We start from the raw sequence: 16,906 nt of genomic DNA, 5'->3' as shown, positions 1-16,906 counted from the left end.
ATGAGTCTAGGGGAGCCATCTTCATTCAAACCACCACATTTATCTTATTTCTTGGATTCTGGTTCACACTCAAGTCACAAGGCTTGCATGGCAACTGCTTTTACACAATGAGCTGTAAGGGGAGGCTTCTGTCAAGACCATGGATCAGCTCTGTTCTACCAAACGTTCCCAAATAACCACACTAAGACATACTATTATATTATTATAAATGCTTGCCTAACAGCTTAGACTTATTTTTGACTAGCTCTTATAACTTAAATTAATCCATTACTATTAATCTATGTGCTGCCCCAAGGCTCGTTACCTCTGGTACAGACTTTCCATTCTGCTTGCTCTGCATCTCATGGCGTCTCTTGAGACCCCCTCCTGCTTCTTCTTCTTCCCAGCATTCTCTTAGTCTGGTTCTCCTGCCTAACCTTATCCTGCCTAACTATAGGCCAGTCAGTTTCTTTATTAAACCAATCACAGTGCCATACATTCACACAGGAATATAGCACAATGAGTTATTTTTACTGGCCCACAATATCAACTGCTGTGCATTGATTTTCACTTATTCACAAAGGCCTTCGACACTCACGAATCTACCAAAAATAATTTATTAATAAACAATAGCAGATCATTCTGTGCCTTCAGTGTCATCAGCTGCTTCACTCTCCTCTGCTTCAGTGACCGGCAGTTTCAGGGTCGGCGGCATCACGTCTTCCTTGACCTCCCTGGAAGAAAAGCAACGCCAAGGCTTTCAAACTTTGAAACGAGGAACTTGCCCTTAGTTCCTCATCTGAGCTAGACATTTACCATTGTACATCCTGAATGGTAACGTCCTCCCCCGCAGAGGACTCCCTGACATGCAATCCCCTAGTCATGCTCTTCTTTCGTGTGTCACGTTTGAATAAATCTGTAAGCCAGTGTGGCCACTTTGGCCAGAAAAATCCTTCCTAGGAAAGAGAAGGGGAGACATTAGTTCTGTTAGCCCCCACCTTCTCCAGCCGCAGCACCGAGTCTCAGGCTTACCTGACTCTCACTGTCCGTGTAGCATCTCTTACTCCTTGGAAGAAAACACATGTAGAAGACAGTTAGTGATTGTGCCGTATGTGTGTGTGTGTGTGTGTGTGTGTGTGTGTGTGTGCACGCACGTGTGTATGTTTGGGGACATCTTGGCTCTCCCCATAACAAAGATCACCCCAGCACTGGGACTTAACAACAATTCCATGCATATCTGGCTTTTAGGAACTTTCTAAGTCTGTTCTAAGGGCCCACAATGCCCCTGGGGAGATCTTTGCAGGTGACTTGTCCTGGAGCAGAGCCCAGGCACCAGCATGACAATAGCCCCACTTATTTCACTGAACCAACTTATCCCTCTGAAGAAGCCACCCTGGGCAGGAGCCCTTTGCTCTCCTGCAGATCAGCTCTCATAGGCAGACTTGCTGAGGTGAGGGAGGGGCCGCTCCTGCTTGCCTGGCTGCTTTATCCTCCAAGTGCAAAGCCCAAGTCCACAGCACAGCTCACAGACTCAGGATTTCACCCTGCAGCCTGCCTCTGGTGAGGAGCTGTAAGAGCAGTTTAAAGGGCACGGCTAGCTGTGCCTGGTGGATCATGCCTATGATTCCAATCCTTGGGAGCCTGAAACAAGATTCCACGGCCAGTCAGGCAGTAGTGCAACATGCCTTTAATCCCAGCACTCGGGAGGCAGAGGCAGGCAGATCTCTGTGAGGTTGAGGCCAGCCTTGGCTACACAGTGAGTGCCAGACCAGGCTAAGTGTGAAACCATGTCTCCAAAATAGCAGTAAAGTACATGACAAGCACCAACACACACATTAGTTATCTTTTCTGAATCCAAGGACAATTAGGAAACTCAGAGCATACTTTCCAGACATATATGCTGTACAGATTTGAAGTGAAATATGACCAAAGCTTGAGCAGAGAGGAAGTAAAAACAAGGGCTCCACCAGGGAGAAAATGGTCCTCTTTCTGACATGCCCCAGAGAGTGACCACAGGACCAGACATTTCTGCCATTGTCCTTCATTTCCTCTTTAGAAGAAAGGCAACTATTGTCCATAATCTCTCCCAACTCTAGCCCTATGAGGTTTGTGTCACTCAAAGAAAGAAGAGGCTCAAAAGGTGACCAACAGGATGAGAATATGGGCTTTCCTCCTCTGTACACTCACAGCCCTGCACTCTAACTCTGGGCTCCCCTGCTTCTTCTCCAAAGCATCCAATTCTGAAGTCTCTAGATGGAGCAGACAACACTAACAAAAGCTGGTACAGCCTAAACCTATTGATTTCCACCCTCTTTCTTTGAAGGCCTGGTGGTAGCAGAGGCATCCATGCTAGTGCCAGGTGCCTCTTTGGAGCCAGGCAAAACAACAGAGAGGATCATATTCTTCCTGGCAGTTTTCCTCTCCCTGTCAGATGAGGGAATTAGGTGAGTCCCAAGTTCTCTGCTAACTCTCATGTTCTCTGTGAAAGATGGTCTCATATTTACCCTGTGGACTTTTCTTCATCTCCCTCTTTTGTTCTGTGTGAATAAACCTGTTTGGGGAGAAAACATATTTCTGCTTACCACAATGACCACTGTTTCTAAATCTACTAATTCCTTTTACTTACCTAAAGTCTCACCTGTTCAGTGAGCTCAGAAGCCCACTCTGCCCTTCTTTGTCTCTTTACAATACCGTCCTTGAGGTTTCACTTAATATGTTATACTGATTATTTTAGATAAAATTCAGCAAATACTTCCTAATAATAACAATTTCTGTTAAAAGTATGAATTTTTTGTTTTTTGAGACAGGGTTTCTCTGTTTAACAGTCCTGGCTGTCCTGGAACTAGCTTTGTATCCCAGGCAGGTCACGAACTCACAGAGTTCTGCCTGCCTCTGCCTCCTGAGTGCTGGGATTAAAAGTAAGCACTATCATGGTCAGGTGATTTAAAAATATTTTTAACTCCATCTAAGTATACAGCAAAAGCCTAAAGAGTGCACTGTTAAAGAGATCAAGAACAAGTGCAAGATGTCTCTGTCACTGCTATGGGGTGGCCCTATCTAGAGGTCTCCTCTGTGACTGCTGTGGGGTGGCCCTGTCAAGAAGGTCTCAATACATAATAAAGAAACTAAATGGGGAAGACAGGTGAAAAACTAGTACTATTTGTATTAGAAACAACAGACAACCAAAAAGCTGAAGAGATCAACTAAAACTGTATTGGAAGTAATATGAAAAGTCAGTAGGGTGGAAAGTCACAAAACAAAGATGTCAGCACACCAACTGGACTTGGTGGCACATGCCTGTGATCTGAGGCAGGAAGATCAGGAGTTGAAGGTCAGCCTCAGGTACACAGTGGATTCCAGGTCATTCTGGCTATAGAAAACCCTGTCTCAAGCTCCTTCTCTCCTGGGGAGGTGGGAAATGTACACATGAGAAAACAGTGCTAGAGAAGAACTAGGACGGAGTAGCAGAGGAGTCTGCACTCCCTGAGGTGGCAGCGCCCTGGTGACAAGAGCACACATAACAGCAGGCGGCACAGGCCGGTAGGTGAGTGGCCTTGGCTACAGACACTTTCCTTTTCCACTGGGTTGTTTTGCCACGGAATATATTAATGCTTTGGGTGATTTCCAATGGTTTCCTTGTACTCTCACACTCCCAGTACTTCCTGTTTGTCTCTGAGGGGGCGAAACTGACCAGTGAAGGGTCCGGGTGCAGGCTTAGGGATAGGGGAATGAATGGGAGATTTACTCTTGGTTTGGCCACTGGGCCTAAGGTGCTCTTCACCCTAGGAGAGGCTTGCTAAGCTCTTCCCAGAGGAGGCTGAGATGAGCTCAGACAAGGAATGGACAACTCTGTGCTGTGCTCAGCAGGCACCAGCCTTCTATCCCGAGGGATGCGGAAGACAGCATCCATACCCAGCACGCAGCGAAGGCCTCTGCGTATGCAGCTGGGAACAGACAGCTCTTCCCCCCACACATTCAGTTTTAAAACCACAGCTATTTTTTCTCCCTCGGACGGTTTTTTTAAGGTAAGAAGGAGGAAGCTTTCATTACTTGGCCACAAAACAGTCAGGCAATTGTTCTCTTACCATTTACTCCATTTTCCACTGTTGACTAAACTATTAAATTATTCAAAAGCCTTAAGTGTCTAGGAATATACCTCATGCTTAGCATGCACAGGCCATATAAATCCCCAAACCCCAGTCTCTGCACTGCTTTTCCATAGCTTTTCTCTGTCTGTTACTATTTAATCTGGTTTTTTTTTGACAGCATTTCATATATTCCTGGCCTGAATTCACTACATTGCTGAAAATGACTGTGAACTATGGATCACCCTGCTTCTGTTTCTCAAGAGCAAGGACTAAAGAAGTACATAAAACCTCTTTCTATGATGCTATTTTAATAAGTACTGAATTCTATCATTCCTCATAGTGGAATTGATGCAATGCATCATTTCTCTTCTTTGAATACCACTGTTATCTACTATAGGCAAAATACAGGGCATGCTTACTCTACTCAGAGTATCATCTAAATTGGCAGAAGAAATAATGAAAATGTGAATAAATTCCAGTACAGTGGTGAACAGCACACACCACTAAAGAGCAATATAGGACTTTACAGACATTTCCCTGGAAGTCACAACCACATTAGGTGTGGAGGTGCTGTCTGTACAGGGGCCGGAGGACATCCTCCTGGAGGTCGTGAACTGACCCCATGCTGATTTCTGCCTTCTAGCCTCAAAATTCCACCATCCTCACTGACAGAGAACTCTCCACTGCTCCCACAGCCTCTCACAGCAACACCACCAGTCTGACACCAAATCAGAACGTTACATAATGACCTGCCATTGAGGAGCCCGACTTCACAGAGTGCCGTGAACACAATGGAGACATTATCTGTAGACAGAGAGGGTAAGGGACTCAGGTTTTCAGCTTGCAGCCTCTAAGCCTGTTACACAGAGCGGGCACATTCTGGACACATGAATGTATTGTTGTCCTTACCTCAATGAGACAGAAAATGATAATCAACACTGTCACCACTACAGTTACAGATATTGCCAAGATGACTTTGTTGTTGTAGCCGTATCCCGGAACTTCTTTTGTGTGCTGGAATATATGAAATAAATGAATGGACATTATTAAATACTAATAAAATAAAAAGAATGAAAGAAAGTGAAGGCTAATTGCTTAAAATTCCTTCTTGGGCTGTGAATGGTAACTTATATATAATCTAGCAATTGGGAGGTTAAGATAAGAGGACTGTCATGAGTTCAAGGACAACCTAGAACACCAGGTGAGTTCTAGTATATCCTGGATTATACATGAAGACTTTGACTCAATAAAACTAAGAGCTGGGCTTGGTGAGGCTCTTAATCCCAGCACTCTGGAGACAGAAGCAAGTGAATCTCTGACAATTCAAGGCCAGCCTGATCAACACAGCAATTTCTAGGCTAAATATAACTACATAGTGAGACCCCGTCTCAAACAAAACAAAGCGCCCCAATAACATAATAAACAAAAGTAAAACTATGGGCTACAGTATATAGCTTAGTGATCAAGTCCTTGTATATTATGCATACAAGGTCCTGAATTTAATCCCCAACACTATAAAACAAAATGGCAATATGAAAAAAATAATAAAAGTTTTCTACTTTAGTAGCTTGCAGATTTTAAAAGAACATACCAAATTAAATGTGCTACCTATCTAACACAGTTATTCTATTTTGTGTTTTAGGTTGCCTTCTGTCAATATATTTAGAAGCAAAGTGAGAACCACTGTCTTGGCTGGACTAGAGTTATGCGGTCAATACAAGATCTGGAATAGAAGCCCCCAGTCTTTCTGTTTAAATGATTGAGAGGGTACAGGGGACCCAGTTCCAATATCGTCCTCACCTGACTTGGTTCCAGACTCTTCTGTTCACCTTGAGTTTCTGGGTTCTCGTTGATGTAGGTCTCAGTTTTCCACTGGTCCGTATCCCAGTCGGCCCTGGACAACTTGAATTCTTGTTGCTCACTGAGAAGCTTCATCAGAAGGCCGGTTCTGGAGATGAGCTTGGCACAGGACAGCTGCACACTGGGATCAGAGCAATCCATCTTCAAAGTCCTGATAACGTGAGCAATAAGCCTTCTTACATCATGGTTGGGGATGAGGGGCCGCAGCTGCTGGTTTAGCTGAGATTCAAAGCGTTCACCTGGTGACATCAGCAATGAGTAAGCAAATTCTTTGACATGATCATGGGAATCAGACCCCAAGATGAAGTCTAACTGTGGCTTGCTGGCTTGCTGAAGAGTTGCAATTAAATCAGGTGTAGGCACATTAGACTCTACAATAGGATTCTCAGAGGGTATATTTTCTGATGCAGCTTCTTCAGGCATAGTGATGTCTGTTGGAATTAAATAGGGGGTAGGCACATTATATTCTACAATAGGATTCTCAGAGGGTATATTTTCTGATGCAGTTTCTTCAGTCACCGTGATACCTGTTGGAATTAAATCGTATATAGGCCCATTAGACTCTACAGCAGGATTTTCAGGGAATATATTTTCTGATACAGGTTCTTCAGACATAGGGATGGTTGGTTCAAAGATGTTTTCTTCAATATCATCAATATCATCAGCTACAGCCAGAGGTTTTTCTGAAGGAGGTTCTAAGGCAGCATATAATTCTGAAAAAGGTTTTTCTTCATAACTCAGGTCTCCTAAAGATGAAAGGACCCCTTCTGCAGGGGAATTTACCAGGCTCCTCACTACAGAGGATGCTGGACTCTTTGCAATCAACCGGAAACGAGATTTTTTCTTCCTAAGGTTTCGATGTCTCTTTTCAGACAGTAAACTAGGGTTAGACCCCTTCGTTCTTTTCACATTGGCATTTGCACTTTCTAAAATAAAAATGGTGTAAGACAAGTCTTTTCGTCTGTCTATGAACTCAGGCAGCGATTTTGTAGTGGGAGTCTTGTCCACCAGCGACTGTTCTGGGGAAGAAGACACTGCCTCCCCGTGCTCCTTTGGGGGAAAGGGCTCTGAGTGGAAGGAATTTCCCAGTAACTTCCTGGGCTTCTGAACCAGACTGAGCTGCTGCAACTCCGCTGTGGGTGGGCTCCCGAGCTGCCCGTTTTTGGTGATGCTCTCCACAGGTGTCTGGACACTCTGCTTATTCCACAGGCTCTTGTCACTCACTCCCTTAAAGTGCCTTTTCTGTATGCTTCCTGACCCCTTGAGCACTCTGTTCAGGCTGTGGAGTCTTTTCTTTGCCTTCTCAATCTCTGCAAGACTTTTTTCCTCGGCCTGGGCAGGTGCCCATCTCTTTTCAAATATTTCTCGCTTAAATTTTTTACCTAAATTATGAGACTTCTCCTTATGTACTTCAGTTTTCCCTTCCTTTTTAACCTCATCAATTTCTGCATCTAACAAATTTTCTAGAAAATAAAGTTTATTCAATTTATTTTTGTTAGTGAAGTTACCAGATTCAGATTCATTTGTAGGAAGAAGACTTTCTGTATTATTCTGCAAAGATCCCAAGGAATTCTCTGAATCTTGTTCATGAGAAAACAGTAGTTTAATGTATGGTAACATTGTTGATACTACATCTTCCAGATTTCCCTCAGAGAAATATGGCAGTATGTAATTTAGGGCACTCATAACATCATTTTCATCATTAAAGTCGATCTCTCCTTCCATGGAGCTGGAGTACTTGGCATTTTCTTGTTCTGAATAGCCCGTTTCCGGTTCAATAATGAGCTCAGTGCTGGTATTCTCCTTCCGGGTCTGCAACACCTTCATGAATGCCCCTTCTGGGTTCCCTATAGATGCATCTTCAACTGTCAAAAATGAAGAGATTGCCTTTAGTCAGAGAATACTTTTAGCCATTTCTCAGTTCACCATCATACACTGTAGTCAAATAAATTATGGGTCAGCAAATACTGGTATGCCATTAGTGTGTGTGTGTGTGTGTGTGTGTGTGTGTGTGTGTGTGTGTGTGTGTGAAAACACACTAAACTAAATCCTGTGAAACGGGAGCAACTGAAAGAAAGAGTGTCATTGGCAAAGTAGGCACCTCCTGGGAACATTGCACAGTGTGCACACAGGAAGTCTATTTAAGACAGCCAGTGGACCAGTACAGAGACCCAGAGCCTGAAGACAAGCCCGGCTTTTCTTTGCATGGCTGGCTGAACTTCCTCAGGTTTCTACATCTACACCATCCCGCCTCAGATTCAAGAGGCCCACTAGGTTTCCTCTCTCCATCATTTCAATGTGGCCTGTGTTGATACAACCACAGCTAACTATGGTGATGGACAACCTTTGAGGGGAGTGAGGGCAGAAATGCTAAAGCAGGTGCCTCTTAATCACATCTGGATATGTGTCTTTCTCCACCTACCCACCCAATTTCTTCCCATAGGCTCTGCTGCCACATATTCTAGCTCCTGGAACAGGAGCACCCTCTCTGTGCATTTTTCTGGTTCTTGCCTGAGTTAAGGGGGTTATGAGGTGTAGGTGAAGACATATTTAATGTCCTGGGTTTTATTCTTATGTAAAATCAATTTATAGAATAGCAATTTCTGGATAAACATTACTTGAACTCATAAAATGCACAAGGTCAGAGCTACTCTTGTCTGAAGCCTGTTCTCACTTCATTTCTCATTTTTCCAGGTCCACGTGAGAACAAGACAAAGCTTCTGGAAGTATGAAGGTCAAGTGGGTCACTGTGTTGCTGTTTCTTTCCCAGGAGAATTGAGAGGATTTGGGGTGGTAGTGAGGGCCTGAAGGAGTGGTGAAAGGAAAACTGTGTGCCTGTGGACAGCTCAGAATTAGGAAGTGATAACTCAAGGAAGAGGCAACAGCAGTTGACACTTCTGATGTGCAAAATAAGGGAAATGCTTACTTGTCATTTCTGGGAGAAAAAAGAATAATGTAATTTGTTTCTTAAATTAAAAATAAATGACATTTTATTTATATAGACAGTCAGATGCCACTTCTATTTATCTTCTCCAGATCAAGGCTAAAGACTTGCATTCAAACTATTTAGGCAAGAAAACGGTTGTATTTTGGAATGAAGTTATTGCTAACAAACCTAATACATAGAAAATATTTTAGGGCTAAGTACAAGCTATACTACCAAGCTATATCCCTGTCCCCCTTTAAAATAATTTTTTTTAAAAAAAATAAGTGAGATAGGTTTTCACTAAATTGCCTAGACTGACCTTGAACTTGGATCATCTTGCTTCAGCCTCCTGAGTAGCTGGGATTACTGCCATGTGCCACAATATTCAGTTTAGAAAAACACTTAAAATTACATGAATGATCTGGCGATAGAAAAGCCGGAGGTGGTCGGTGTGGACATGGAAGAGCTCCCTGCTCCAGCAGCACAGTGAGGCAGCGCTCACTGCTCATATAGAACAGACACTCTCAGATTCTAAATAAAAAGGCATCACTTATAAAATTATGAAAAGAAATCAAACAAAATCTGTCTAGAGATATCAAAAGTAGGAGATCATTTGAGACCTAATGTACATTAAACCAGCTTACAGACTGAAGTGTGCTATATGCAAAAGTAATCATTGGAAGCAGGATACCAGGCAGACAGCATAGTGCAGAGTCTGTGGTCACCTATGTTATCTCTCTCCCATTTACCCCTTTCTATTGCTCTTTCTGCATATGGAACAGTTCTATTTTCTAATCATGCAATAATAGCTGAGAATCCAACTTTCATCAAAGGAGAAGGTGTGGATGAGTCTTTTTCACAACTAGTTAAAATTAAGACATAAAATTAAAACATTCATCAGGCAAGAGACTCACGACAATGTGTGGTGTTTGTCAGACATCCAGTATGGCAATGCAGTTTGACTGTCTTGCAGACAACCTCAATATCAGTTTTATATTTGCAGAGGCAGCAGGTCATGTGGCTAGGTAAGATCCTATAAACAGGGAGACAGAGAATTGGTTTACTGGAAAAGCTTTACTGAGGTACAGAAGAGGCAGGCCAAGGCCACCACAGGGTCACAGAGGATGGAGTTCTTGAGGCACATGGTATGTACAGTTGTATGGGGACTCAATGGCAAATTGCTGCTCTCTGATACTGAAAGTGATCATGAAGTAGGACAGAGGTGTTCAACAGAAGAACAAGCGTCGTGTGTGTGTGTGTGTGTGTGTGTGTGTGTGTGTGTGTGTGCGCCTATAACAAAGGTGACAGGAACAGAACCAGGTGACAAGCCTAAAACAAAGGAGACAAAAACAGAACTAGGTGATGTTGATGGTAGAAGTATCTCTCCTCAACTCAAGTCTCACTCTGGGTTGGTCATGCACAGGGCCTGAGCAAGCCTCCAACCTAGGGATGCTTTTCCCTCTTCCTATTATTAGATTAGTAGAGATTATGTAATGCCTAAAATAGCCTACTTTAACCCATACTTTTTGGTTAAATGGCAACATGGGACACACTGACCAAATCTGGATTATTTTTGTGTTCCGATGAGTAAGGGCTGTGGTGCAGTTCTTTGGCAAGGTGTTTGTGTAGCGGTGCAAGGCCCTGCATTTGATCTGTGTGTGTGTGTGTGTGTGTGTGTGTGTGTGTGTGTGTGTGTACACACACTGATAGACACAAAGAGAAAGCAAGAACAAAGGAAGAATAATAAATTATAATGAAATACAATAAATACAATATAATGTAAAGACAATCTGAATTGCTAATGATATTCAAAAACAAAAGCAGGGTAGGTCTTCGAGAAAACACTAGTTAACTGATGTGGAAAAGATTTTGGAACTCCCAAGTAATAATTAGTTGCAACAGGTTATCAAAAACAGCCATGCAAAAGATGTTTGAGAATAGGATCTTTAAGTTCTCAACAATTCCATAGGTTCATCCTTCCTCCTTCTCATATCTTCTCTTTTCTTTTCCTGTGTTTGTTTTTTGAGACAAGATCTCTCTATGTAGCATTGACTATCCTAAAACTTGTTACATAGACCTTTTAGGCCTCAAACTCATGGAGATCCATTAGCTCCTACCTCCTAAGTGCCACTGTCAGCCACTGGATATTCTCAAATTACAGTATATAAAAATAATAATTTGAAGATTTTCAACATTCCACTTTACATGTGATCAAACTCATCATGAAAGGTCACTTAAAGTCCCATCCAAGAAAGCAGTACAGATATTTAACCTAATAACTGATGAGGAAACAGACAAATCTAGCCTGAAATGTCAATTTATGGCTCATGAAAAAGTGGTGAAATGATTTTGATAAAAACCAAAAACATGACAGGTAACACCTGCCATATATTGATCTTGAATCAAAACAAAAAGATGTAAAGAGTAGTACCGACTTCTGGCCAAAATAGAGTGAATGGATTTAACCTCCCTCACTCAAAACCAAGAAAACAAATATTCAAAACCAAACCAAACCAGGGTGCTATTTTGTTTCTGGTTTTTTTTTTTTGTTTTTTTTTTTTGTTTTTTTGGTCGGGGGGAGGTCAAGGGTAACAAGCAAAGAGAGCTTTATTTATTGTGGTTATACTTGTGACAACAAACACTAAAAGAGCCTTTTGATCACAAGTCCATCTTCAAGGGCTGACATGAGCTTTAGATCTAGGTGGGGTAAGGGCAGGGCTATGCATAATTCTAGCAGTCCTGATCAAGGTGTGGTCTGATTGATCACTGTTTCAATTCTGATACTTCAGGGTAGCCCTTAAGAAGTTATTACCATTGTCATAGCTTGAAGAGAAAGATCTAGTCCTCATTCAACGATTTCTACTACAGTGAAGAACCGTTCCACTTGGAAGTAGTCTGGCCCCATATGTGTGAACTGTCTTGAGGACTACTGTCCAGTAGGATGACTGCTAACCCTGCACAAGTCAAGGGTCAGAAGACTCACACTCTGTGTCCCCACAAGTCTACAGTGACAAAATGCAGTGATCATGGACTAAAATCTCTGAAACCGGGAATTCAAGAAACCTTTTCCATTTAGTTGTCTTTCTCAGGTATTTTGCCACATCAGTGAAAAGCTGACTATATACTAACTTACTGCTCTAGAAGACTTTCTGTGTTGCCAGGAGAGAAACACAAAGTAACAAATGGTAGACAATTTGAGAACAGAAATGGAGTTGAGAAATCAAGAAAATCAAAGTGGCTATAGTTGATGGGACAGAGTATCATAAGGCAAGAGGCACACTGAGAAAAAGAGAACCATGAAGCCAGATAGCTCACGTATTCAGCAAAGTACTAAATACTGCATGTGTGTGAAGAAACTGCTGACAGCCAGGAAAAAAAAAAACAACAACAACTGCCAATTGGGTCATAAAGAAAAATAATTTTGTTTGGTAGGTGGTTAAGAATCTTGTCTGTTCACACATGCAAATAACAGATGGCCACAGGGCACTCGCACATGCCAGGCAGGAGAACTAACGACTGATGGCCACAAGGCACTTAGAACATATCTTAGGAGTTATAAATCAGGAATTCTAAAGGCTACTTTATATTACCCTCTCACAAACCTTCACTGATAGATTAAAAATGGTGAAATCCTTTTGAGTAACAATAGCCATACCTGGGAGCACATAGGAATATCAACATCTACGATACACCCAAACTGAAATTTACCTCAATGTTTGGAGTAAGAAACTTTCCATGCAAAAAAAGCAAGTAAAGTACACATCTTTAACCCCAGCATTCTGGAGTCAAGGGCAGTGATCTCTGTGAATTTGAAGCCAGACTGGTCTTTACAGCAAGTTCGAAGACAGACAGGACTATATAGTGAGACCATGTGTTATGGGATATTTTGATCAGACTCTGATACTTCTGAGACTAACAATAAAGTTTACTTTGAATCAGAGGGTGGAGCTAGCTACTAGCTGACCAGAATTAGCTATAGAAGTTTTGAAGGACCCAGGACATTTAGAGAGACACATGAATTAGTAGCAGGGGCTTAGTAAGAAAAGAGGGGCTTAGAAAGATTCACAGGCCCTTTTTGGATCGAGGAAGGAAAAAGAGAGGAGTCCAATGGTTGTTTCCCCACCGTTTCTCTGATCAATCCAGTTTTTACCCTGATACCTAATCCCGAGGCAGTTGCTGGCTGTCATTCAGTCAGTTCTGTGTCCTCACTTCCTGCCAAGCAGGTTTCTCCTGCACATCCCCTTCCCTGTGTCCATTTTTCAGATGGCTCACTCTGTCTCCCTGAAGCTTGTGGGCTTTCCCTGGACCAGCCTGCTTGCCTTGACAGCTGCTTGCACCTGCTCAGTCTTCTACTGCTGCTGCCACTGCTGCACACCCTCAGCCCCTGGGTACATGCAAGAAGCTGCAAGAGCTCTCAACCCGGATCATGCAGCACAGCAGCATCCCGCTGCTACTCCAGTGGGCACACAGTACTAGCCTGGCTACCTAGGTACCCTGAGGCACTCCCCACAGTCAAACACTGCTGCTGTAGAAAAACTGAGAAGTCAACAGATCTTGTGAGACACTCAGGAATTCTTAAGGAGGAAATGATGTTTTATTCAAAAGCCTTTAAAGAAAACTTCAAAACAAAAGTCTTTCTCACATTAAGAATGGGGAACATTATGATACAGGGAGTTAGGACACTATGGTTGGTTCCAAAATGTATGGTTTGAAAATGAAGAAAAATTAAATGAAGGAATAATCAACTTAGCTGGGATTGACATGTTAATTATAATTATCACTTTAGTAATTCATGTTTTATACTTAAAAAAGTGGTTTGATATTGGTTCCAAGTATAAAAAAAATGACTGATAAAATACAATCCTTAGAAAGATCTACTAATGAAACTAAGACAAATATTCACACACAGACAGAGGAATTTAGAACAGAACCTACCACAACATTGAATTATGAAACTGAACAGGAACAGTCCAAGGCTATTAGAAAATCAATATCCAGTCAGTTCTGTGTCCTCACTTCCTGCCAAGCAGGTTTCTCCTGCACATCCCCTTCCCTGTGTCCATTTTTCAGATGGCTCACTCTGTCTCCCTGAAGCTTGTGGGAGAAAGCTACAAGAAAAAGTACCAGATGACAGGCAGCCCCAAGGCTATCAGAAGTTAAATAGATCCTGTTGAAATGTTAGATTTGAAAAGATTTAAAGAAGCAGTTGTTTGCCAGGCAGTGGTGGCGAACGTTTTTAATCCCAGCACTTGGAGGCAGAGGCAGGCGGATATCTGTGAGTTTGAGGCCAGCCTGGTCTACAAGAGCTAGTTCCAGGACCTACAAGAGCTAGTTCCAGGACAGGCTCCAAAGCTACAGAGAAACCCTGTCTTGAAAAACCAAAAAAAAAAAAAAAAAACCAAAAAAAAGAAGAAGAAGCAGTTGTTTCATATGGTATGCATTCACACTTTGAGAAACAAATGTTAAATTCATAGACTACTCAGAATTATCCCACAAGACTGAGAAGCTTTAGCTACAGTAATCTTAGAAGGTAGTTCTCAATTACAATGAAAAATATGGGGGAGAGAGGATCACAGAACAATAAAGTAGGGCTAGAGGTATGGAAATTTCCCAAGACCAACTTTTCAATGAAGGTGAGCATGCTGATTTGCAAAGACAGTTTAGATTTGATGATCACATCTTGGTCCTATGTGGTACAGTGAGAGTTCAGAGAATAATTCAGAGGTTAACCCACTAGATGCACATCTGATGGAGATAACCTTATTTTGTAAGGTGATAAGGAATGCTGCCTCTTGAATGTATTAACTGTCCTCCTTGCAGATTTCTTGTGTGAAGCCATAGTTCTTTGTAACATGAGGGCCTGCTTTGTTTGGGTTTCTGTTGTGCCCATTTCCCACAACTGGTAAGTCCCAAAGAAAATCACACAGAGGACTCCATAAGTTATAAACTGATTGGCCCATTAGCTCAGGTTTCTTGTTAACTCTTATAACTTATATTAACCCATTATTCTTATATATGTTAGCCACATGGCTCAGTACCTTTTTCAGCAGGGCAGATCACATCCTGCTTCTTCGGTGTCTGGACAGGACTGGGGTGTAATGGGCTTCCTTCTTCCCAGAATACTCCTGTTCTCATTTCCCCACCTCTACTTCCTGTCTGGTTGTCCTGCCTATACTTCCTGCCTGACTACTGCCAATTGGCGTTTATTTAAAACATAATTGACAGAATATAGAATTGTTCCACACCAGTTCTTTCTTTTACATTAGAGCTTGGGGATTTTTCCTACAGAACTACAATGTGCTAATTGTTTATTGGGCACAATTTCCCCTAAGCATTTGTATATTAGATGACTCCCTCCAGTGATGTGTGATTCTGGTGAGAGAGTACTCATACAGTCAAAACTCTTGTTCTCACAACCAGATCCTTGTTCCATTTCCCCAATATAAACTTAGAAGTCTGCCCCTCTGCTATTATCTCCTTTGGCAGGCAGTTGGTCAGTATTAGTGTCCAGACAATGAGATCTCAATTGAGACATTCACAGACACCCAAGGACATTTCAGACATGTATGTCTGAAATGGTTGATGGTGCGGGAGACTTGTCTGTATTCTGTCAATTATGTTTTAAATAAACGCTGGTTGGCCAGGAAGGAAGTATAGGTGGGTCAACCAGACAGAAAGTAGAGGCAGGGCGATGAGAACAGGAGAATGCTAGGAAGGAGGAAGCCCATTCCTCCCATTCCTGCCCAGACCACTGAGAAGCAAGATGTAACCTGCCCAGCTGTGAAAGGTACCGAGCAGTGTGGCTAACATAGATAAGAACGATGGGTTAATATAAGTTATAAGAGTTAGCAAGAAGCATGAGCTAATGGGCCAATCAGTTTATAATCTTATGGAGTCCTCTGTGTGATTTTCTTTGGGGCTTGCTAGCTGTGGGGTACCGAGTGGGACAGAAACCCCAACAAGCAGGCCCCTTCATGTTACAGAATGGTGCCTAATATGGTTAACTTCATCCACAGAAAGCCTGAGAAAGCTTGGAAAAGAACAGAGTAAAGCATTTTTCTTGGTAGCACAAATTTCCCGGATCTGCTCTGTTTGCTAGAGGCAAGCAAGTGCTCTCATCTAAAAGAGGCTTCCTGACTCAGCTTTAGCTGCAAAACCCTTCAGCTCTTTTAAGAGGTCCTGCCACAAAACACTTAAATGGTGTTGATGAAAAGCTGAATGCATGCTTTTTGGTTTTCAGCTGCTGCAGGAGAAAAGCTGTGCCATTTTAAAATGCCGCCTTTCTAGGCCATCTTGCCAGGGCAAACTCGGACTCTTTCAGGCAGGAGATTCGGTTACAAAGCATTTGAGTGGTTTGCAAGCACACTGCTGCAGTTTGCTTGCTGGCAGGGACCTTGAAACACTGTAGAGTTGTGGCAGTGAACACAGCTCTGGTCAGTACCTCTGCCATGAGGTTAGAATTTCATAAAGCTAAGGAATGGGCTGGATCCAGTCATCAAAGCCATGACTTTAGTCCTACTGATATTGCTTGGTAAATTAAAGACTCATGTGATCACAAAAAGAGAGATATACAGTAAAAGAAAGATTCAAAATTGAAGAAAACCTCTAAATGGTTTACAGTGTGTTAAAAATATATGCAGGCTAAAAGTTAAAGTTTTTAAAGTCAAAAAAAAAGAAGGAAAGAAAGAAAGAGAGTAGTTGGGTGTGGTGGTACACACCTTTAATCCTAATGCCTGGGAGGCAGAGGTAGATTGACCTCTGTGACTTCAAGGTGTGGTAGCACATGCCTTTAATTCCAAAGTTTGGGAGGCAGAGGCAGACAGACCTCTGAATTCAAGGTGTGGTGGCAGACACCTTTAATCCTAGCACTGGGAAGGCAAAGACAGATGGAACTCTGTGAGTTCAAGTACAGCCTGGTCTACAGAGTTATTCCAGGACAAAGATATACAGAGAACCTGTCTCAAAAAGTAAAAGTAAAAATAAAAGAAATAGAGGTTAAAATAAAGCTGCATAAAGATGGAAAATACACAGAGAATCTCGATACTATATGCTA

The 16,906-nt window shown here is 42.3% G+C and overlaps 1 protein-coding gene across 1 annotated transcript in view; it reads right to left on the bottom strand.

The window, feature by feature from the left end:
* Positions 1-580: 580 nt before the first annotated feature.
* LOC125407959 (uncharacterized) overlaps positions 581-16,906 on the bottom strand; it is a 129,229-nt gene continuing 112,903 nt past the window's right edge. Inside the window, exons 10-16 of the mRNA XM_087909895.1 lie at positions 9,768-9,886; positions 5,868-7,792; positions 4,977-5,081; positions 2,484-2,530; positions 1,012-1,045; positions 796-935; positions 581-713 (exon numbers count right to left, since the gene is read on the bottom strand). Coding sequence (XP_087766021.1) covers positions 617-713; positions 796-935; positions 1,012-1,045; positions 2,484-2,530; positions 4,977-5,081; positions 5,868-7,792; positions 9,768-9,886 — 2,467 coding nt within the window. The 3' untranslated portion in view covers positions 581-616. The remainder of the gene's footprint in view (positions 714-795; positions 936-1,011; positions 1,046-2,483; positions 2,531-4,976; positions 5,082-5,867; positions 7,793-9,767; positions 9,887-16,906) is intronic.

Source organism: Myodes glareolus, chromosome 9 (assembly GCF_982192425.1).
Source record: "Myodes glareolus chromosome 9, mMyoGla1.1, whole genome shotgun sequence".
NCBI lineage: Eukaryota > Metazoa > Chordata > Mammalia > Rodentia > Cricetidae > Myodes > Myodes glareolus.
The sequence above is the reverse complement of the archived record's forward strand: the minus strand, read 5'-3'. Positions and strand labels throughout refer to the sequence as shown.